Source organism: Tenrec ecaudatus, chromosome 7, assembly GCF_050624435.1.
Source record: "Tenrec ecaudatus isolate mTenEca1 chromosome 7, mTenEca1.hap1, whole genome shotgun sequence".
Taxonomy (NCBI): Eukaryota; Metazoa; Chordata; class Mammalia; order Afrosoricida; family Tenrecidae; genus Tenrec; species Tenrec ecaudatus.
In genome coordinates this window covers 133,009,135-133,033,594 of record NC_134536.1, presented here as the reverse complement: position 1 = coordinate 133,033,594, position 24,460 = coordinate 133,009,135, and the positions used below count along the sequence as shown (strand labels likewise).

At 50.0% G+C, this 24,460-nt stretch overlaps 1 protein-coding gene across 1 annotated transcript in view; it reads right to left on the bottom strand.

Annotated features, from left to right (window-relative positions):
* LOC142452515 (kinesin-like protein KIF6) overlaps nucleotides 1-24,460 on the bottom strand; it is a 134,449-nt gene that overhangs the window by 48,392 nt on the left and 61,597 nt on the right. Inside the window, exon 3 of the mRNA XM_075553796.1 lies at nucleotides 14,129-14,179. Within this exon, the coding sequence (XP_075409911.1) occupies nucleotides 14,129-14,179 (51 nt within the window). The remainder of the gene's footprint in view (nucleotides 1-14,128; nucleotides 14,180-24,460) is intronic.

The window sequence follows — 24,460 nt, the reverse complement described above, 5'->3', positions numbered from 1 at the left end:
AGGATGATTGGATTTGGTGGGGGTGTCAGCGTCACGGGAGGAGGGCTGGTTGGTGGCAGAGTACAGAAAGTTGGAGGCTGGAGGCATGCCTGATTTCTGCTTCAAAGCAAGCATCCTTGGGCAGATGTGGAGTTGGCTTCTCCTTTGTGTAGCCCGAAGAGGTCAGATGTGGCCTTTCTGCCGTTTCTCCACCTGGACTGTAAGTGTGGCAGAAGTCACAGGGTCATTTTAAATCCATGGTGTGCCAGCAAATGACCAACCACTAGCTCTCTGGAGTGGGGGGAACTCCGATGACTCATTTTTGTGTTACCAATACTCCTACCACGGCCAATTTCAAGCTTCCAACATGATGGCCCTCATGGGGCATGGGGAAGAGATAGTCTCAAGAGCCAATAGGAGCCGGCTCTGGCACACCACGTGCCCACAGTGCAGCACAGACATACACACCCAGTGGAATATTACTCAGCCATCAAGAGAAATAAAGTCTGGGTGCATGCCACACCACAGGAAAACGGACAACATCATGCCGAGCAAAAGAAGGCAGTCACAAAAGGATGGCTAGTGCATGATTTCACTTGTAAGAAATAAGCAAAGAGTTAGGAACCCAAGGCGACTAAGTAGTTCCCCAGAGGTGGGCAGGAGAGGGGGAGAGGGAGAGGGAGGGCGTCTTTGCTGGGGAGCACTGAGCTTATGTAAATGGCGGTGGGATGGTTTGGAAAAGGGGAGGGAGAACGGTGGCCCAAAGAATGTGATTTGTGTCGCTGAACCGTCCCTGTTGAAATCATTGAGAAGGGTGCATGTTTGATCATGTGTCTTTACACTGAAATGAAACCATTGGAGTGGAAGGGAGCACCCAAAAGGCGGCCACCACTGGTTAGAGCTGAGTTGCTTCCGGAAGCTGCCGCATGCACATGTGTCAGAGCAGACCCGTGCCTCATTGGGGGTGTCCATGGCTGTTCTTTGGGATAGAGCACCGACCCTCTCCTCCCAGGGCGTGTCTAAGCAAACAGGAATCGTCAACCTTTTAGCTAGTATCTGAACTTGCTAATGGTTTCAGCCGCTCAAGACACCACTGAAGAGCTTTCCAAAGGGCCACCTGGAGCTACAAGAGGGACCCGAGCAGGAAGAAACCTGCAGGTGCAACACAGGATGCCCAGGGTCATGTGCTGGGCAACTCCATTTGCTCCTCCAAAGCCACCCACCCCTCCTCGACCCCACGGAATGTCCTGGGCAGCTGATTGGTAGATGGGTGGGCTTTCTTACCTCTGCAGTCTAATTGGGCTCAGCCACTGGGGCGCATCATCTGCAATGTCCAGGCACCTCGCACTCCTCTGACCCCTCAGGGTCAGAGCTGCAATGCTTCCTGTCTGGCTGCTGCTGTTAACTCTGGGGTCCTCCACCCCTTCCCGAGAGTTACTCTACCCTCTGCTTGCCTTTGCGAACAGATCCAATAGCTATGTCTCATTCGAGTATTGCCATCTGCTTCCTGCCAGCCCCCCTGCCAACCCCAAGTGAGGAAGCAACTGCTTGAACCCCCAGGTCAAGGGAGCTGCTGGTGAAAGACCTACAGGGGGGCCATGGATGTGCCCCAAATGAGACAGCTGTGAATACCTGTAGAGCCTGGGGAGCACAGCACCACACTACAGCAGGATGTGTGGAATCTGTCCCAGCGCCGCTCCCTTCCCAGTCCTCTGCCCTTTGGGCTCACCTGTCAGACACTGGAGCCGAGCACACTGAAGGAGGAAGTGAACTGACCCTACCCATGTCCTCCTGGCAGTTGGCCTTTGAGGGAGGAAGGGGGACACTTTGGGTTTCTGTCTGGTCTTCCTTCTGGGTCTCTGTCTGGAAATTCCTTCTGTCTAGTCTTCCCTGTTCTTTGTTTTATTTGTAATGAACAATGAGGGAGGGAGGGAGTCTCTGGCCCTTCTAAGCAACCGGGGACCCCATTCATCCCGAGGCAGGGGAAGAACTTCCCCCTTGGGTGAGGTTTTACGGAGACTGTGCGAGCAGAGCAAGGAAAGGGCGATCCCTTCCCAGGTGTTGCTCAACATGCCAGGTGTGTTGCCTGCAGCCGCCAGGCCCTGCTGGAAAACACGATGCACCTCAGAAGAAAAGGGGACTTGGTCAATTTCCCGATTTCTCCTTTAAGTAAAACGATCCCTCCATAGCACGGGTGAGAACTCTCAGAAATCAGCATTGAATTAGAGCTTGCTTTTTACTACCTCTTCTACCACTACAATGATTTCGCCAAGCCAGCAATCTCTTCTCGGTGACATTTCCGGTGCGAAATGTGCGATGTCACACCCAACTGGCTCCTCTTCCCACGTTGTGTGACTCGGGAATTGGCCAGGCAGGGACTCTGGTACCACCGCTCCTTCTGGCCTCCATGGTCAGTTGCTTCTGTTTCCTGAACACCTCGGGAAGGCACTTCTCCCACTCGCGGCGGGAGGAAGCGGGGATCTTTGGGTTGTGTCCTGGTTTTGTTTCTGTTTGTTTGACAGTCGTGAATTAAAACACACACACACACACACACACACACACACACACACACACACACACACACACACACTGTGAAGAACGTCTCCTTGGGCAACCTGTGTATGCGAACGCTCGTGGCGTCTGTGCTTGGCGCGGGATTTCTGGGCTGGAGGTTCGCACAGCCTTGGTGGGTTTTACTGCCGGCAGTGCCACATCCACCCCCAGGGCGTTGTTCACGAGCTTGGGCAGTGCCCTCTTCCCTTCGCGATGCTGCTTTTGTAGGAAAAAATCGCACTTCTTCTGCTCAGCTTTCTGGGTGTCCCCCTTTTCCATTTCTGCCCCGAAGCACCATTTCCATCATTGGCTGTTGCTGTGGGGTGCTGCCCGAGTCAGCCCCGACTCCCAGCGGCTGCTCGTCACAGCATAGGACATGTTACCAGGTCAGGTGCCGTGCTCACCCCTGCGACTGTGTCTGCACCCGCTGTGCTGTTGCAGCTATTGTGTCAATCCGTTCATCGAGGGTCTCCTTCTGCTTCTACATACCCGGAGGGGACACTTTTCTCCCGAAAACAGCTCCTTAAATCATGGTTACCCTATCAGATGTCCATATTTTAAAAACACGGTGGCTGCTGGTTGGCGGAGTACCTGTGTATTTGAGGACAGACACCCCAGGATTCCTGTTGGTCAGTCTTCCTCAAACTCACCGATGACTTCTTTGGAGGGATGGGAAGGACTTACCCGGCTCTACTATACATGCGACCCAGCTGCTGCTAGGAATCTCCAAGGTCTTTGCCTGGCTTTGCCAAGCACACGTGGGATTCTGGTGGCACAGTGAGACCCTGAGCTGCGCTGCCAACCACAGGTCAGTGGTTCAAATCCACTAGTCGCTCCACAGAAGAAAGATGAGGTTGTCTACTCCTATAAAATTTTTAAATCTTGGAACCCCCAAGGGCCAGGTCTCCACTGATCTCTAGGGTCACTCTGGGTTAGAATCAACTCAGTGGCAACGAGTTGGGCTTGGTTTTTGGAAGGGAAATGGAGGGCAGATGGAGGGTTGCTTGCCTTCTATAACACATTCTAACCTGGCAGACGAAGTCAAGAGGCTAGATTTTGCTTTCTGTATATTTGGTCCAATGCCTACTGTCTTCAAAATCATATGAATGGTCTCTGTGCTACGTTTGTTTCATCCTTGCCTGATTGGAAAAACACACGCCAAGATATGGCTCTGGTAACAGGACCACTGCCACTCGGCGCCTGCTAATCGAAGGCACAGGGCTTAGATTGTAGTTTGTAAGGAAAAGCAGCCGGGGGCCCCTCCAACACATAGGCTCAAGAGATGCTGCTTGCGGTGGTTATGGGCCTGTTGTGACTTCCATCAGGCATGCGCCTCAGTGTGGGGCGCTCAGAGCCATGGTGAGTGGTGGTCGGCAGGGAGCTGTACCCACTGCCCAGGAATTCCTTTCCTTTGACTTCTTGCACGGGGCTGTAGATTCCAAGATGGTTTGCCGAGCACCTCCCTTGTCCTTCGTTCCTTCACAGGCTTGCATGGGCCTTATGCGACACTTGGTCCTGTGGTGGGGGGCACCCGCTTCTTTTATGGAGAAGGAAGCAGACGTTGAGGAAAGTTAACAGGCCAAGTGCACATGGAGGGCAAGAGAGCTAGGCAAGAACCAGACGGGCTCCCTTGATTCCAGGAGGAGTGTTGGTTTACTCAACCTCAGGGGGAGCGCTAGGCTGGCACCGCAGCAGACACCCAGCCTCCTTCTGGTTTCCAGTGTGGCTGGTGGGGTGTGGGTAGGGGGCCTGGAACCACACAGAGTTGGAACCGGGGCCATTGGGGAACTGAACAGGGAGAAGAGGTTGGATCTAGAAACTGGGCCAAAGATTTCATGCTACTGCAGCTAGTCTGCTCATTTACAACCAGCTGTGAATTAGAATCTCCTCTCTGGTTAGACCGGGTCCCACTGCCTTTCCTTAAGGTTTCCAGTAGCTAATTTTTCACGACAGGACCTTGTCTGCCTTCTTCCTCCATGGAGGGAGTACAACCAGAATGCGACTTGGAAGCAAGGGCAGCAAGACTTCATCTCAGGCACCTTGGACTTGATATTGGGGGGACCAGGCCCCGAAGACAGAGTTGAGCGTGGTGTGCTGGTGTGTGATCTGCCAACTGCGGTGTGGGGGCTCGCTTCTGCGCGTCCCAAGGACGGTGAAAAGTAAGGCGACTGTCCATGAGATGAATGGATGAACACAGTGGCTGCAATCCTGGGTTCACACGTGACAATAGCGGTGGGGACACCGCAAGACTGGGTGGCAGTGCTTTGCTCTGCTATGCACGCGGTTGCCATGATTTGGGGCTGACTCGCTGGCACTGAATAGCAATGGCAGCTAGACTTCATCAGTGACCTTACAGAATGGCCGGAGCTCCTGTAGAGGGGACTGAGATGCCCTGGAGCTTTGGAGGCAGCTTTTCCTTTTACATTCTGTCTTATGACAGTAGGCCAACACTTTATCATTCGCTTCGGTGAGGATAAAACCATCTCCGATCCATCAAAGCCCTCGCGGGTCTCCTCACGAAGGTGAAGTGTTTCACGACTGTCTCCCAGAAATCTACAGTCACACAAGAGGAAACACTGGGGCACCTGAGAACTTAGGAGTGGGAGAAATTCACTTGCTAGTTCCACAAGCAATCAGCGAGTGCCGAGCTCAAACCTCAGCGCTCATTCCGGCCACTTCGAAGATCGTTTGGCTCAACGGTCTCAGAAAGATCACAAACGCCGAAACACCATGGGACGTAGTTCTAATCTGACCCAAGAAGAGGTCGCCACGAGCTGGAATCAACTTGACGCCAACTGGTTTGGTCTTGGGGCTTTGATTGACTTGGGATATGTTCAAAACAAAACAAAACTGGATCCTGGGCCCTGCTGCTTAGAGAGCAGCCTCCTGGCTTCTCAGTTCGCCATCCTGACGGCTTGTTTGCAACACTGGCGTCTCTGCAGAGCCCATTTTTGCAAATGACTGGGCTAGATGAGTCCAGCAGGGCCCCTTCAGCTCTGTCCCTCCCCACCCTGCAATTCCAAGTGTCCCAGACTGTCTGCATTATACTAAGTACCCATGAAGCCTGCTGAGTCAGCCGACGGCAGCCTGGCCTTGTGTGCTTGCTCAAATGTGTTGTCCCCAGGTGCAGTGTTCCAAAAAGCATCGCAAGACTCCATCTTAAACAATTTACCACCAAATGGGGGACAGAGCCGCAGCCAAGGCCTTGCCTTGGAGAACAACCAGGAAGCCACAAGAGGTCACTGCAGGAATTCTGTTTGGGAGGAAATAGCCACTCAGAGGAAGCGAAGCACTCACAGTGCAGCTTCCCAGGGAGTGTTCAGCTGGGACTTCTCCCAAGTCCTCCTGCTGCCTGACTTTGGGGCCCCCAGTGCACACCACCCAGTGGCAACCCAAGGGGCGCACCTGGCATTGGGGCCACAAAAGACCACTTGCGTTCTTTTGCGCATGGCGATCTTTGCTTCTGGGCGCTAAGAACTGACGGGGAAAGGAGAGAGGAAGGAGGGCTAAGCTCTAAGAGGCTCATCAGCAAATCTCAAAGCTCCTTTGCAAACTGCCCTGTTGGTGGATAATTTCATTTTACTGATGACCGATTCTTGTGAGGACCATGTTCGACAACAGCCCACGGGGCATGCTGACAAATGCAGGAAGCGGGACTTCCTGGAAGGTTAAGTTCATTCACCCAGAAGCTGAGCGTGGTGTGCTGGTGCGTGATCTGCCAACTGCGGTGTGGGGGCTCGCTTCTGCGCGTCCCAAGGACGGTGATGCCCCTCATCCACCCCCCTTCAACAGAACACAATCACCCACTGATCATGTCCTGCATGGGCCGGGTCAGTGTGGTCAGGGTGGGACTCCCGCGGCGGCTTCCCATGGAGCTCAGCGCTCTCGGGAATGATGGAGAGCAAGGGCACTCCACTCCTTCCTCAGCAGCCATCCGAGCCGGGGCTGCCCGTGTGCGCACTCCAAGAACATGAGGCCGCCACTTGGCGCCAAAGCCCAGAGCTGGTTTACAGTGAAGGCGTGGGGAGAGCAGGGCTGTACGGACAACTTGCTTATCTGCCAGCGGATCCCGAGAACGCCACTCAGTGCCCGGGGGCTTGCTTTGACCTAAAAGGTGTCTTGGACCAAGACTTCCTTGCTCAACAATGTTCAAGGGCTCAAACTATAAGATACAACTCAGATCTGAGGCTCTTCATGAGAGGTCCCATCCTACCATCTTAAGCCTTTCTTTCTAACGACTGCAAAGGGACCCCTAAGGAGAGTTAGGCCCCCACCCAACACACCAGCACCAGCACCGGCACTATCAGCAGCACCCTCACCACTACCTCCACCTCCACCTCCACCTCCACCTTACGCTTCTGCTGCTCTGCTTCCTGTGCGTTCCTCAAGGCTCAGCCTGGACCATGGCCTCCGAGACTACCTGCAGGGACCACTCTTGAAGCTCCAGTGATGTCTCCCTCGCAGCTGACACAGGCCATCCACCTGGCAGTGAGATACACCTTTCAAATCCTCAGCGCAGACTATGCGCCAGAGATGTGACTGGGAATGGAATGAACTGGTCAACACGGCGTTTGATACAAAGGCCATGCCACGTCCAGCGGGGCTGGATGCCTGTCTTATCGCTGCCCTGGGCCACAGCCAGGAAGGCGGCATACCTGGGCCATGTCATCTCGGCCAGTCACACTTTCTGGGAGTTATGCTTTAATGTCAGGCCTCTTCCCTTTACAGGGGGTCACCCCAAGAACCATCCGGTGGAACAACATTTCAGTACCTGTCATAAAACTGCAGTGAAAGACACAGCACCCCGTGTCCTTTCTACGAAGAGTCACGTGATCGATTCCAGCTTGCATTTAATTCCAGGAGGAAATTCTGTTTCTGCAGATAAACTAGTTAGCATGCTGCCCCGTGTCAGAAGGCAAGAACAATATACGTCTGGGTGCTCTTAGTTTTTTGCTTAGCAGCGAGATGAGAGAATGCAGACATGCATTGCCAGCGTGTTGTAATTTGCTCAGCTGTGGAGTCCAAAAGCCCGTACTCCTTCTCCTCCCTGTGAGTGGGCTGGTTTCATTTGGTGTTCAAACGTCCCTGTGTGCTGCTCCCAGATGGGTGCGCCTGGAAGTCATCTGGGGGCGTCTTCATTTGGCCATTGACCATGACCCGCCGTGGCTGCTGGGAAGGAAAGCGGGGATTCAGCAGGTCCAGCTTTCATGGAGCTTGCGTGCTAGGAGGGCTGTGGTCCGAGATAATCGGAAAGCCAGGTCAGGACATGCAGGAGGCTGGAGGACAAAGCCAACTTTCTCGCTGGGAGCGAGGGTGGTGGGTGGCAGGTGGGGAGACGTGTCGGGAAGGCTCCCTGGCGGAGGTCAAGGTAGAGATGATTTGGGGAACACAGTGAATGCCAGGATGCACCGGAGGAAGTCCCCAAAGCATTGCTATGTGAACTCTAGTTCAAACACACATTTTATTTTTAAACGAACAAGACATGCGTAAACACATCTCTTTGATCAGTGGGCGGCCGCAGACAAGTTCTCTCAGAAATACGCTGTCTAGTCACGCTAGGAAGTTAAAAAACCAACCAAACAAACAAAACCCAACCCGCCCATCCAAACAGTGGCTTCTGGAGGGATCTGTGGGCCCGTTCAACTCACGGCAGAGGGCTCCATTCAGGAGGCTCTGGCGACTGTCTTGTGAAATCCAAAAGGAGCAGTCCTGATGGATTTTCATGGAGGACACTGGGCGGTCACACTGGCTTACTGGAAGCTGTTTTAAGAAAACCAAACCAAACAAACCCGCCGGGCACTAGTGAGAAGAAGCCCAGGAGAGTTGTGTTGAGGAATTATTTTTTTGCTCCTCAAGGAGGATGCATCTGTTTGTGATGGAGGACACCAAGGGCCGCAGCCTGGATTTTGCCCCTTCTGATTGATCTCTGTTTGCTTCCCAAACTCAAAGAACACTTACACATAATCGGAGTCCCTCACGGGGAACTTGGTGGAGTGTGCACTCAGCGGCTATCCCAAGAGGTCTGCAGTTCAAAGCCAGCCTCTTCTTGGAAGCAAGAAGGGGCTGTCCGCTTTCATCAAGAGTTGAAGACTTGGAAACCCCAAGGAGTGGTTGTATTTGATCCTCTGATAGGCTCCCGATGAGTCAGAGTTCGGTGGACACCAGTGAGTTGGAGAGTGTGAAGGACTCTTTGGAGGAGGGTTTTGGAGGCGGGTCAGTGCTTGGGAGGCCGTTCCCACTCAGTCACTCTGCGCACGTCAGCGAACAGCACTGCCCAGGCCTGGGACATCCTCACGGCTCTTGCTATCTGTGAGCCCATTGCTGCGGCCACTACACCAATCCATCTCCTTGATGGTCTCCCTCTTTCCCCCTGACCCTCTGCATTAGGCACAAAGCCCTCCCCCAGGAGCACTCTTGATACGCTGTCCAATGCACATGAGACAGTCTTGCCAGTCTTGGCTGGCCTTCTTCCAAGACAGATGTGTTTCCTCGGCCGTTCAGGGCACTTTCACTGTGCCTCTTTCACTCCAGTCTTGACCGGGGAAGGGCTAGAGACCTGGAAATACCACCTTCAGGAGTGGATAGGTGGATACGGTGAGGGAAAAATAGCTTCGCATGCCGTCATTTTAGTTTCATAAGTGGCTTTATGATTTCGGACAAGTACCTCTGGGTGTACCCTCATAGGATGTACACAGTCTGGACGTTAAGCATTATCTTTTCTATCGACATCTTGCCTCACCCTGGCTGTATTAGAAACTCTTTGAGGGCAGACACTGGCTCCCCAGCTGTTTGTGGGCAAAAAGTACTAACTAGGGACCGGGAGGGTATTGCAGTGGCTGGACATGGGCCCGAGAGTCAGACTGCCTGGGATTATTGCATCTTTAGCTGAGAGAAAGTAGACGGGCTTATTTAACCCTGCTGGACCTGCACTGTACAGTGGGGAACCACAGAAATATCTCTAGGGGTTATTGTGAGCATCAAAGAAGAAAATACACATAAGGAGCTTAGTGTCGCACCTGGCACACGGTAAATGGCCAGAAAATGTTTTCTGATTGGTCTCATACGCATTCTCTGTAATACTAAACCATTTAGGGATGCCCAGTACACTACAGTTGTATAAACACATAACTGAAATCAGCAAAGCCCTCTCAACTCAGTTAGCTGAATCTAGTTATGTGAGTATCATTTCCAAATGATGTTTAGTTTAAAAATAACATTTAGAAAACTTGTGGTTTGGGCTCAAGTTTACAGAGCAAATTAGTTTCCCATTTGACAATTTAGACTCATTTGTTTCATAACATTAGTTGCAATTCCCTCAATGTAACGGGACGCTTTTCCTCTTCCTCCATGGGGTCCCATTCCCATGTGTCCTTCTTCTCTGCCTTCTGAGCTTTGTTTGGGGGCCAGTGGTACCCTCCTGGTCTCTTACGGTTAACGGTTCTGAGAAGTGTGTTCCTCGTGACTGAGAAGGTTGACTTTATAGGCCTGTCTATTGCTTGGGTGAACGGTGTTCCCCAGCGCAGTGGATTCAACTCCTCATTTGAAAGATGCCTGGGAGCCACAGTCTCAGGGAGTCTACTTGTCTCCATCAGACCAGTAAGTCTAGCCTTTTAGTATGACTGTGAGTTTTGCTCTACATCGTTCCCCTCGTTTTATCCAGGACCGCTGGGGGTTCCAACCAGAGAAGTTGGGAGTGGTAGTCGGGCACCATCTTTCTCTTCTGGTCTCTGTGCAATGGAGGTTGTGCTTTACAACCTTCGGACTACTTATTTCCCAGAGTGTTTCACTTTCTTCATTCTTTGTTCCAGACAGGGAGAGACCAATGGTTACATCTTAGACGGTCTCGCATTAGCTTTTAAGACCCCGGTCACTACTCACCACAGTAGGATGTCGAACACCATCTGTGGGAACTGCTAGATAGCATTGTTTTATTGTTTATGAAGCAGCATGGGGGAATATGTCCTACTCTAAAGCCATCAGTAACAAGCTCAGATTTGTTCTAGAACTGTTCCATTTGTGGTCATTTTTGCGACTCTGAAAAGGGGACCTCTCCCTGCTTCCAGCTCTGGCCTTCCCATCTGGGGCTCACTGGGCCCAGTGCTGCTCCTGCCTCATTTCTGCCTGGTTGCTTTCCTACATTTAATGATTTTCAGAAGGACCAGGGTTCAGTGATGTTTATGCTTCCTGATGTATGCTGGGTGGGCAGTAAGTAAAGAGAGAGTCCTCATCTGGATTTTTCATCAGGAAAGGGAGTAGATGTTTCCACAACGTTCATAGGTTTTCATGTGCACACACATGCACAGAGTTGACCTTCTACACAGGTACTTGTGGAGATGCCAGTGGTATGCTGGAAATGCTAGACACTGGTCCACTGAGGCATGGGGGGCGGGGGATGGGAAAGCCCTGACTTGTAACACCTGCCAATTTCTATGGTATAAATACCCCCACCATGGCTGGTTTCAAGCTGCAAACTTTTCACCATGATCGTCAACTTGGAAAGTGATGTTCAGTAGAAGCATTGCATTCTGTAGATGCAACAGATGCAAGCGACCCCCAACAGCATGGATAAAAGTAACATGTACAGGTATTAGTAATGAGACATTTCGAGTATTTATCACCTTTGTTTTGAATATGATCTACTGATTTGTAAGCTTATATGATTTAATTCTTAATAACAGCTGTGCCGAACAGCTGACTCACCAAATTCTCGAGACTCTGAAAACTGGCTGCTACAATCTGGAATGAACTGGCTTCAGCACGCCCCTGCACATGATCTCCACCATCTTCTCTTTTAACCGATGCCTCTCATTCCAGCAGGACATTCTATACAGATTTCCCTGGGTTTGTGTCTGCTCACACATGCCACTACCCACAATGGCTCTATAGGATAGTGTAGAATTTGCCTTCTCTGGGTTTCTGAGACTTTTAAACTTTATGGGAGTAGACGGCCTCATCTTTCTCTGGAAGAGCACCTGGTGGGCTAGAACCGTCGACGTTGTGGTTAGTAGCCCTGTGCGGAACTCCCTATGCCACATAGGGACACACTCACCTGTAAAAATATATGGGACAACCTCTCTTGCTCAGCCCTGCTCACTCCCTAGCCACCGCCAAACACTTACACTCGCGCGGAAACTTCAGAACGCTTAGGCAAGAGAAAGAACCACAGAGGAACAGGGGCGGGGAGCCTGTGGCAGACACAAAAATGGAAAGAGGAAATTCTGTGGTGAGTCTCTGCTCCGTTCCCACTTCTGGGGTCAAAGTCACAGACCATCAGGGGATGCACGCATAGGAGTCCCTGTCTTGTCGACTGCAGCGGCCAGAAGGCTGAGGGCTCAGGCAGGAAACGGCTATGGAAAGCATCTGTGGCTTGGGGAGACCTCTCTGTCTGTCTGAACGTGGTCCCCTGGGACACAGGAGCTCTGGTGGTCCCAAATCCCTGGCAGACAATGTCCTGAGGCATTAGGACAGCGACCTGGCATTTCATCTCAAAATGGCAGCTGGGAGATGTTAACACGTCTTCTCTAATTGGGATAGTATGCTTTTCGAATAAATAGGTATTCCAAATTCTCTTAATTAGACTCCCCACCAAAGGGTGTTCTGTTTGCAGTTGGCTGATTACCCCAGGCAAAGCCGGGCACCACTGAACCCGGCTGGCACCTGCTGTAATCTGGAAGAAGGCTCCCGGCTCCTGGTGGAATGTGCTCAGAATGTCAGGAGGCCTGGCTAATGGAATCCAGGCTGTGGACCAAAGTGCCTGCTTCAGAGTGGCGTGTTCCTCAAGGGATGTGGTCTGGAAAATGTCTGTGTGCCCAAGTGCTGTTGATGGAAGAGACAGCGCAGTCTTCCAAGGGCCAGTGAGGGTCTGCTCCAGAAGACAGATGAGCCCCCAGGGAGCCTGGGGAGCTGGGGGCAGAGGGGACAGGGGTTCCTTGCTCTGCAAGCTCATGGAAGTGACTTCTCAGTTCCCAGATTAAAAACACAAAACAAAACAAAAAAACAGCCCTGGGGCAACTGGAGTGATATTTGGTCAGTCTTGTTTCTAGTCAGCTAGCACCATGAAGGCAGGGGAAGAGACCGGATGTCCAGGACCGTGTGGGCGATGACTCCACAGCCCATGCCCTGTCCAGAGTGAGTTGGTGGGACCCCCTGGAAGGCTGGAAGAGAGGTCCCCTCGCGGCTTTTCAACAGAGCCACTCTCCCTTCCCGCCCTCTGAGCGAAGGACCGGGGGATATGCCAGCACTTTGCTGGAGAAGGCGCACTACCGAGTTTCAGCTCCAAGTGGGGACCCGGTCTTTGGCAATCGAGGGGGAAGACCTGGTGAATCCACCTCCTCTCTCATTTCTGGGACCACCAGTCGGTGTGTCTCAGGATTCCTCAGTCTATGGTTCAGGTGTTATCAACAGTTCATACGATCCCGATTATGATGGAAGCCAACCAACCAACTCTCCTAACGGCCCACACCAGGGTCTGATGAATCATCCCCGAGAGGGTATTTCCCCGCCCAAGGCCCTGGGTGCTGGCTTTCTCTCATGACAGGTCACTGTGGGGCCAGGCCTCTGTTTGGGCTGTGTGAGCTTCTTTTTCATCACATCTCGCCAAGCGGCCCCGGGCTGGCTGGAGAGAGATCAAGGTGGCTGCTCCCGGGATGCCCACTCCACTAAACCTTCCTGGGGACTGTGTCCTCCCGAGGGACCCCATTAGACCACACGCCAAACGGTAATGTGTGCTACAGATGCCCACTGCTTCAATGAGGCCAAGGACCTCTTAGAGCTGATGCTGTGGGTTCAGGGTTTGCATCCCCAAGATCCTGGAGCGAGTACACGATGGCTGTGAGCAGCTAACTAGCACCCGTCTAAGAGCACCGCGTTTGGACTCAGAGAGAAATGGCCCCGAGTCTGTGTCAGTCCTCACTAGCCGTGTGACCTTGTGCAAGCCAGGGACTCACTTTCATCTGCGAAGTGCATGTACCCCTTCAGGTTGTCCCTGGGTGGTTCAAATGGTGAACACGCTTGCATGTGAACACAAGGGTTGGTGGTCTGAGTCTAGCTATAGGGATGGCAGAAGAAAGGTGTGGTGGTCTGATTCTGAAAAATCACCCCTTGAAAGCCCTGTGGTATACAGCTGTACTCTAACGTGCGTGGGGGTCACCATGGCTTACAATGGATTCATTGGCAACCGTTTCCTCCCACGGGGCTGCCACGGGGATCAGAGGAGGTGGTGCGCGGGGGCCATTCAGTGGGCCAGCGAACGGTGGCTGCTGTCATCAGTGAAGTTAAGTTCAGAGTCGGCAGTGAGGGGCTTGGGCACAGAGGAGTGAATTCAGATCGGGTGTGGGATGGCAGAGGGCAGGAGGATGAGGTGGCAGCTGGAAGGGTGGGTGCGAATTGGTGACAGGCAGGCATGAGCAGACCATTTGGGGGAACTGGTCCTACACCGAGGTGGGAATCTAAGGCACCTGCTCTGACAGTACGCCAGACTGTCCGTAAGCTCTCCAAGTTTCACACGGATTCCCTCTTTTCAGGACTTGAATAGCTAAGAGCAAGTTAGCTTGGGACACTTTTACCTCCTTCCTCGCAGAGTGCGTGCTGTACCCACCTAGAGCCACTTGCTGCATGTGCCGCTGGGTGATCTCTTCCTTCAGGTGGCCTGGCAAAGACATAAAGGAAACCACCCGTCAGCCAGTCCCCGAGGGGCTGGAGGAAAACATCAGCCTGGGAAGGTGCTGACAAGAGAAAAATAAATCAGGTAGAGTAAGGGGATAGGAGAATGGAGACCTCAAAGACAGGGAGACAGGGGAGGGGACAGACATATCGATGCCAATACACATTTCTTTATATTAAAATGTTTTTCATTCATTAATTTATTGGGGTGGAGGCTCTTATAATAATTCTTATGTCAATCCATCACTCAATTGTATTAAGCACACTTGTACATATGTTGACATCAATATTTCCAAAACATTTTCTTTCTACTGGAGCCCTTGGGCAAAGACACATTTCATCTCTGGAGTCAACAATCTCAGTTCTTGCCTCCTCTGTGCTGGTGGGTCCCTGGGCAGTGCTGGGGTACGAGACGAAATATCGCTGCTTCCCACCCACTCATTTCTGGTGACCGGCTTCGGGGACTCACAGTTTTGAAAGCCCTATGGGGCAGTTCTACTGCCCACGTGGGGTTGTGACGAGGTGGGCGGCACTGTGCAGCAACGGGCAATAATGGACAACAGTCCCTCATAGTTAAAGGCAAGCAGTTTGGATTTCTTTTTTTCCAATTTGCAGGGTCACTATTTTTTTAAAAAATGGTTCTACTCTGACAGACATGGGGTCACCATGAGCTTGGGTCAACTTGACAGTGACTGGTCTAAGAGCGCATACTGGCAAGTGTGTCAAAACCTGGTCCCGACATTTCATCAGTACAGCAATGAAAGCGATAATATTAACATTTTCATTTTATTATAAAGTATTTTCATTGATGTCTGTTCTTCCCTCCTTGCACAAATTTTTCGTTGTCATTTAAAAAATTTGTTCTCTTCCTGCTCGTTCTTTGAGTTTAACTTTTGGTCTTTAATTAGCCTTCAGGATGATTTTGTGTAATGGGCTCTTTGAACCAAACAATGTATTGATTTTTGGATCTTTCCGATGTATAACTATAATCAAGAGAGTATACTGTGATGTTATGCTCTGTGTTTTATTTCATGAAAAATTTTCTTATCTGATATTGTTGTCATTCTCATCCAGTAGTTAGAAGATGTCACATTAAAATAATGAAGTTCTACTTTTGCACATAATTCTGCATATGTATACACACATACACAGACATCCTGATTGTGAAATAGAACACTCACAGGGGCAAGCATACAAAACAGATGCACAGCCCCACTCTCAAGAACTTGGCTAGTATCTGTGGGGTCACTCTTCAAAGCTATATGAAACCATCGTCCTTCTTGAAGCTATGTGAAATCACCTCAGCTATAAAAAAGGGTAGCTTTTGTTGGCAATAATCTTACTCTGGCCCCAGAGTTGATCATTTGGTAATGAAGCTCATGGAATTCCAGGTTGACTTAATAAAGGTGTAGTGTGTAGATCAAGGGAGGTGATCACTCCAGTGGACTCTGCAGTGCTTGGACCACATTGGTAGCTGCTTCTAGGAGCTTTGCAAGGGACATTAGCAAAGCGGAAAATTTCCAGAAGATGCAGACTGGGATCCTGAGAGGTGTGAAACCATTTCACTTAAGAAATGTGGGTCTAAGGGGCCAGCCCCAATCCCAACTATGTGGACAGCCCCAACCCCCGCCTCCACCCTCAGAAGAATTCACTTCAGAGGACAGCACTGAAGCTACATCTCAGGGAGAGGGACATGTCTGATCAGAGCACACAAGTACAAATGAAGGGAGAGGATGAGAGAGTGGAACACATTCTTGTCCACTAAGACCTGAGGACGATATTCCTGCTCAGAGCAGCTAAAACACAGAGAAGACTACAGGGCTCATCCCACTGTGAGACATGACATCCCCCACTGACCCACAGCACTATGGGGGCAACACTGGAGACAGAGTGGGAATTGCGCCCGGTCTGACCGCACAGCACTGAGGCGAAACACTAAGGGTGTGCAATAGAACAGCAAGGGGAGCAGAGCAAGGAAGTCCCCAGGGAACACCAAAAGTAGACTTTGGGGCCATGGCATGACACCCTATCAGACTTGACCGGAAAACATTCCTAAAAGTCAACAAACAGACCTTGAACTATTTACAGGCTTTTCTTTTTTTGTCGTTTTTTTTTGTTACTTTGTTTCACTCTCTTGTTTATTGTGCATATTATTATCCCTGCAGGTTTATCTAGATAAGATAGCGGGATAAACAATCTGGAGGAGAAAACAACTGGACCGACAGTTCTGGGGGGTCATGGGAGAGGGGGAGGCAGGGAAAAAGAAGCGGGTGCTAACAAACCCAGGAACAAGGGAACAACAAGTGATCCAAAATCAATGGCAAGGATTGTGTAGGAGGTTTGGTAGGGCTTGATCAAGCGCAGTAGGACCCAGAGGAATTACTGAAACCCACATGAAGGCTGAGCATGATAGTTGGACAAGAGGAAAGTCAAAGGAAATGGAGGAATGAACTAGCAAAGGGCATTTATAGAGGTCTAAATACAGGCATGTACATTTTTTTCAATCATTTTATTGGGGGCTCATATAACTCTTATTACAATCTATATATACATCCATCTATATGTGCATTAAGCACATTTGGACATTTGTTGCCATCATCATTCCCAAAACATTTGCTTTCTACTTGAGCCCTTGGTAGCAGCACCTCATTTTTTTAAGAATCATTTTATTAGGGACTCATACAACTCCTATCACAATCCATACATACATCAATTGTGTAAAGCTCATTTGTACATTTGTTGCCCTCATCATTCTTAAAATATTTGCTCTCCATCCAAGCCCCTGGCATCAGGTCCTCATTTTCCCCCTCCCTACCCACTCCCCCTTCCCTCATGAACCCTTGATAATTTATAAATTATTATTTTCTCATATCTTGCTCTGTCCCACGTCTCCCTTCCCCCACTTTTCTGTTGTATGTCCCCCAGGGAGGAGGTCACATGTAGATCCTTGAAATAGGTTCCCCCTTTCCAACTCACCCTCCCTATGCCCTCCCAGTATCGCCACTCACACCACTGGTCCTGAGGGGATCATCTGCCCTGGATTCCCTGTGTTTCCAGTTCCCATCTGTACCAGTGTACATCCTCTGGTCTAGCCAGACTTGCAAGGTATGATTTGGATCATGACAGTGGGGGGTAGGGGAGGGGAGGAGGAAGCATTTAGGAACTAGAGGAAAGTTGTATTTTTCATTGTTGCTACATCGCACCCTGACTGTCTCATCTCCTCCCCAAGACCCTTCTGTAAGGGGATGTCCAATGGCCTACAAATGGGCTTTGGGTCTCCACTATGCACTCCCCCACTCATTCACTATAGTAAGATTTTTTTGTTCTGATGATGCCTGATACCTGATCCCTTGACACCTTGTGATCACACAGGCTGGTGTGCATCGTCCACGTGGGCTTTGTTGATTCTGAGCTAGATGGCAGCTTGTTTACCTTCAGGCCTTTAAGACCCCAGATGCTATCTCTTTTGATAACTGGGCACCATCAGTTTTCTTCACCACATCTAGTTATTCACCCACTTTGTCTTCAGCGGTTGTGTCGGGAAGGTGAGCCAATTTAATAGAAGAAGGTATTCTTGCATTGAGGGAGTACTTGACTGGAGGTTCAATATCCTTCTGCTACCTTAATACTAACCTTATAAATATATGCACATAGATCTATTTCCCCAACCTCATGTATAAATATTGCATATGTACGTGCTTTTATTTAGACCTCTATAAATGCCCTCTGCCTCCCAGCTCTTTCCTCTATTTCCTTTGACTTCCCTCCTGTCCCACTCTCATGCTCAGTCCCACCAGGGTTTCAGCAATTCCTCTTAGTTACATTACCCTTGATGATGCTTAACCCGGCCTCCCACACCCTCCTCACCACCGATTTGGATCGCTTGTTGTTCCCTTGTCCCTAGGTTTATTAACACCACTACCTTTCCCCCCACCTTCCTGTCTCCCATGTCCCCATAGAACTATCAGTCCGACTGTTTTCTCCTCCAATTGTTCATCCAACAAAACAGCAACAAACCAATGACAAAAACAAAACAAAACACAACAAGAAAGAAAAGCTTGTAGTTAGTTCAAGGATTGTTTGTTGGCCTTTAGGAGTGTTTTCTAGTCCAGTCTGTTGGGGGACCACACCCTGGTCCCAAAGTTCACCTTCAGCTTTCCCTGGGGACCTTGCCACTCCATTTCCTTGCTGTTCTGTTGTACCCCCTTAATGTTTTGCCTTGGTGTGGCGGGATCCGATTGGGTGCATTTCCCTCACTGTGTCTCTGGTGTTGTCACAGGCATGTATATATGTAAATATACTTATATATGACGATGGAGAAATAGATCTATGTGCATATATATATATAGGTTTAGAGTTAAGGTAGCAGATGGGCATTGGGCCTCCACTCAAGTACTCCCTCAATGCAGGAGCACTGTTCCATTAAACTGGCATTCCATGATGCTCACCTTCCTTACATGATCTCTGAAGACAAATGGGTGCATAAGAAAATGTGGTGAAGAAAGCTGATGGTGCCTGGCTATCAAAACATATAGCATCTGGGGCCTTAAAGGCTTAAAGATAAACAAGTGGCCATCTAACTGAGAAGCAACAGGGCCCACATGGGAGAAGCACACCAGCCTGTGTGAACATGAGGTGTCAATAGGATCAGGTATCAGGCATCAAAGAATAAAAAAAATCATATCACTGTGAATGAGGGGGAGTGTGGAGAGGAGACCCATAACCCATCTGTAGGCAACTGGACATCCCCCTATAGAAGGGTCACAGGGAGGAGATGGGCCAGTCAGGGTGCAGTATAGCATTGATGAAACATACAACTTTCCTCTAGTTCTTTAATGCTTCCTCCTTCCCACTATCATGATCCCAATTCTACCTTACAAATCTGATTAGACCAGAGCATGTACACTGGTACAGATAAGAGCTAGAAACAGGGAATCCAGGACAGATGAGCCCCTCAGGACCAATAATGAGAGTAGAGATACCAGGAGCGTAAGGGGAAGGTAAGGTAGAAAAGGGTGAACCAATCACAATGATCTACATATAACCCCCTCCATGGGGGGATGGACAACAGAAAAGTGGTGAAGGGAGAAATTGGACAGTGTAAGACATGAAAAAGATGATAAATTATTAAGGGTTCGTGAGAGAGGGAGGGGGAAAATGAGGAGCTGATACCAAGGACTCAAGTAGAAAGAAAATGTTTTGAGAATGATGATGGTGACAAATGTACAAATGTGACTGACACAATGGGTCTGTGTATGGATTGTGATAAGCCCCCAATAAAATGATTTTTTTTTAAAAAAAGAAATGTATGAGGCACTCTAAGACATTTAGATGGAAAAAGAAAACATTTGGAGGGAGTGGAGGTAAAGAGATAATAGCAACCTTTAAATACCTGAACATGTTCAAACGGATAAGTGATCAGACTGTGTGTGTGTGTGTGTGTGTGTGTGTGTCCTGTGGCAGGACAGAAGGCAAGTCACATGGAGGCCGCTCTGGAGCTCAGTCTGAGGAAGCAGCAGCTCACAGCGAGGACTACCTCAAACTGGGTTAAGCTGTATCAACGTGGACTCCTTTTCTTGGCAGTGCTGTGAGCCCTGCCTGAGAATGCACAAGTAGAAGCCCACTGACCTTCGGTTGGACTTTTAGAGAGAGAATGCCTGTCCTGGGTAGGAGTTAGGGCGGAATGACTTCCGAGTGTGCTCTGTCTCTGAAATTCCATGATTCCGTGCTTAAGGGATGGGAGCAGCCTGGGGGTTTGTTTATTTGCAAGGGCTCAGCACACTTGTTAAAATGTCAGAGCTGTCTGTAGCTCTTGTCCTGTTTGGGGATGTGACCAAACCACGGGGGGATTCCGAGAAACCCTGGGCATGTCATTGCTCCTTTGTCTAATATAATTCTTCCCTCATATGCAGTACATTCTGCACTTCAAAGGTTATGGCTGAGCTGAGTCCACAAAAGATGAGCAGACCACGAGGCAGCCACAGGAGACATTGCCACTCACAGAGCATCTAGAACACTCTTGGGATGTTACGATCGGAAGGGATGGCAGAGGTCATTTAGCGAAACTTACCATCTACTTTAAGAACCATCCAGAACGAAAGAGGCATTTCAGCTCACCCTTGCGGTTCCATTCACTTCATTTTTTATATATAATGAATTATTTGTATAGAATTGAACTCTGCCTTGCTGTAGCCTTCCATGGTTGGGCGTGATCTGTTCTCTGGAACAGCACTGTAAATGGAGCCTCCCTCATTGGCAGCCGATACCACGGTTTCTCCTTTTGGACTTACTCCCTCTGAGTCAGACATCACCACTTCCTTCGGCTCCCCCTTGAAGGCCACTACCTCTCGGTACTTCATCGTCCTGGTTGAGGGTCCGTGGGCACCACTCAGGTCGTGCCTTAATTTCTGTGTGCCCCTGCTGGGGGTATGCACTGAGAGGGCGCATGGTTGACTATAAACAAGGAATTGTACCCTAATTCTAAGTGAGGGAGAATGAGACATAGGGAGCATGATGTGGGGGTCTGTGGGAGAAACCTGGTCCAGTGATGACTGTTGGTGAGCCGGTAGCCAACAGAAGAAGCTGAAGCCTGGGCCAGCCACAGTGACAGCTGGGCCCTGTTTCCCACCCTGAGAAACATGACCATCGGTGTGGCATTGGGCAGTGCTGGCTGAGGCTGAGTTGTCTGTGCACAACAAACATTGCTGGCTTGCATGAAAAAGAGAAAAAGAAAGAGCATATCCCATACATTTGCTGAATGTTTAGGAACATCTCTCAATGACCGTCTTTCTTGCTTCCACACTATGGAGAGGCAGTAATGCATTGCTGCTCTGCGTCCTTTTTCCTGGGAATTTTGTACAAGTGTCTTATACCATGACCCCTTATATGTCTGAGCATCCCCGTCCTCATGTGACTGGATGGGATTTTGTCCCTGAAGAACGCACGCTGGGCTGTATTCCACCCCCCACCCCCCACGAAAAAATGTCTGTCCAACATGGTGCCTTCTTGACAATCTAACCGATCAACAGCAAACCTCCTGAACAAAGTACCTCTTACCTAGACTGTGTGCTTCCTCCACCACAAGCCTCCCCAGCAAGTGCCTCCGGGGTAACACGACTCAGCAAGGAGCCTAGCCGACAGTGTCTCCCAACCACATACCTCCCTGACAACGTGTGTGCCTCGATGACAAGGATCTCCCCCAATCGAGCCTTCCAACAAGGTGTCTTCAGAAGCATGTGCCCACCAGTGTGTCCCCTAGAACTGTGCCTTCTGTGTGCTTTGCCCACAGTAGGTGCTCAGCTTCCTCTGTCCCCATTGGGTTGACGGGACCCTCCTTCCCCATGACAGGATTCAGGATTCTCCACAGTTGCTGGCCTGGGAAGGGTGGCTCATGTAAATAAAGAGGGAGATTTGGCCACGAGGACTGAGAGTTCTATAAACTTCACAAACATAAATACTGAGCCTAAGAATGATGAGGATCCCATCAACCAAGACGGATGTTGGCTGACAGCCCAGAGTACCGGGAAGACGCTTACTTGTGTTTTATTGACTGGGTGAAAGAATGTGGATCACAACGTTGGCAGGAATGGGGATTCCAGAATGCCCACTGTGCTCATGTGGAACCTGTGCATAGATCACGGGGCCGTCGTTATGAACAGAACGAGAGCATATCTGAGCTAGTTTATCAGCCAGGCTGGCACAATAAACTATCGCAATCCACCCCTTGCCAACCTGGCACCTGTACACAGTTCTTTAGCGATACATGTTTACATAATTCCCAGACATGGAAGAAATCACACTTACACTTATCCTCAATCATCTATCATACATATAAATGAAAACTCACGGAGTCCAATTGTATCTGATATCACATCACATGCTTTAAAACGAGGAAAGATGCAAATAACGCTGGCATATTTCCACCGTATTTTTCCAGTCTGTCTGCCGGGTAAATACTCTGAGAAGCTGGACCACGCGGAGAAGAATGTGCCCTCAGCCGGGAGGGAGGGAACCTCCCTTATCAACCTTGGGCACACAGATAGCGCAGCCTTGCTGGTTGAAAGCAATGAAGACCCGAAGCACCCACTTACTGACGAAGGTCAAAGGTGAGAGTCCTCAACGTGGGGGACAGCTCAATGTAAAGAACATAGCAGATCCCCCTGGACCCGCCTGATACATGGGGACAAGGTAGAAGTTGTCAAGGACTTCATTTTGCTTGGATCCAAAGTTAACAACACCCACGGTCAAGGATGCGCTGCATCGGGCAACTCTTCGGTAGGAGGCCTTTTCGCTTGCTACAGAGCAAAGTGGTCTGTGGAGGGCGGAGGTGCACCTGACCCAGGCCTTCATGCTTCCCCTGGCCTCCTCTGTGTCAAACATGGAGAGCTTCCTAAGGAAGACTGCGTGGGGAACTGATGCCCTCAAATGATGCTGTGGGTGACGGCTAGTGAAAGTACCAACGCTTTGTCAGAAGAACAAACAGATCAGTGTTGGAAACAGTTCAGCCCGAATGCTCCCTAGAAAGGGGGAAGGTGAGGGGGGAAGGTGAGGGGGGAAGGTGAGGGGGGAAGGTGAGATGGGAAGGTGAGGGGGAAGGTGAGGGGGGAAGGTGAGGCGTTTGTCTCTCGTGCTTTGGATACGTTGCCAGAAGAAACCCGTCTCTGGAAAAGGACATCACACTTGGTAAAATGAAGGGCCAGGCGACAAGCGGAAGACCCTCCACAGATGGATGGACACAGGGGGTGCCCCAGTGGGCTCCAACATCACGACTGTGCCCCTGGCGTAGGACCTGGCATCGTTTGGCTCTAGGTTCTAAACATGTGTTTAGCGATGCAGAGTTTTGGATTAGCCTTGGTTACCAGCTCCCATCACGTGGCAATAAATTAAAAAAAAAAATCTCACCAGACAAGCTTCCAAACATAGCCTTTTGGCTGGTACATAACTGCATTTTCCAGCAGGGCCAATTTTCCTATGAAGATAACAGGCTCCTTAATCTATTGGTTCTGAGCACCCCAGGTTTTGGCAGAGGGAGGAGGTGAGGAGGGATGGCTGAACTCTGTTAGCATGCAGCTTGCTGTCATTAGCATGGAGATCAGTTTGCTGCTTTTGGCCTGGGCTCCTGGACCCATCCAGGGCTATGGCACAGAGATGACGCAGAACTCCCAGCCCAAGGCGGGAGGCTGTCAGGGAGGGCAGGAGGGAGCCCAAATCAGGGTTGAAAACCCAGAATGCTGGGAGTGAAGGAAGACTCCACTGTAGGAGGGTGTTGCTAATGAGGACAACCCAGCGAGAAATGCCTTCTCCTGATTCCTTCATAGATGGGGTGGGAGAGGTTGGCATCGGGCAGCCAAGGGGTAGGCCAGGCACAGAGAGCCTACAACACCACGGGGGGAAGGCCCAGGAGAGGCCTGGCCTTGAAACCCACTTGGATGCAGGGTAGGTGTGAGGGCTGGGGGTGCGAGAGGGCCTGAGTGATGGGGGTGGACAGAAGGGGAGTCTAGACATGATGGTGTGATGCTGGCTTATAGCTTCCCAGTTACCAAGTGGTTTCTGTGAAGAGTATTATCATCATGCAGGTGCTTTTATTATTATTTAAAAAAATCATTTTATTGGGGGCTCATACAGCTCTTATCACAATCCATCCATCCACCCATTGTGTCAAGCACATTTGTACATTTGTTGCCATCATCCTTCTCAAAACATTTTCTTTCTCCTTGAGTCCTTGGTATCAGCTCATTTTTCCCTCCCTCCCTCACAAACTCTTGATAATTTATAAATGATTATTATTTTCTCATGTCTTACACTGACCGGTGTCTCCCTTCACCCACTTTTCTGTTGTCTATCCTCATGGGATGGGGGTTATGTGGAGATCATTGTAATTGGTTCCCCTTTCTCCCCCCACCTTCCCCTTCCTCTCCTGGTATTGCCACTCTCATTGGTCCCGAGGGGTTTATCTGTCCTGGATTCCCTGTGTTTCCAGCTCCTCTCTGTACCCATGTACATGCTCTGTTCTAGCCGGATTTTTAAGATAGAATTGGTAAAACCTATTTTTTACATTGATGGTCAGTCTCTCTTGCTCTCCTGTTATAAATCATTTTATTCGGGTTCTTACCACAGCCCATATATCCATTGTATCAAGCACATTTGTACATGTGCTGCCCTGATCTTTTTCAAAATATTTTCTTTCTGTTTGAGCCCTTGGTATCAACTCCTCTTTTTTTCTCCCTCCCTCCCCAATTCTCCCACCCTTGTGAACCCTTGACAAGTT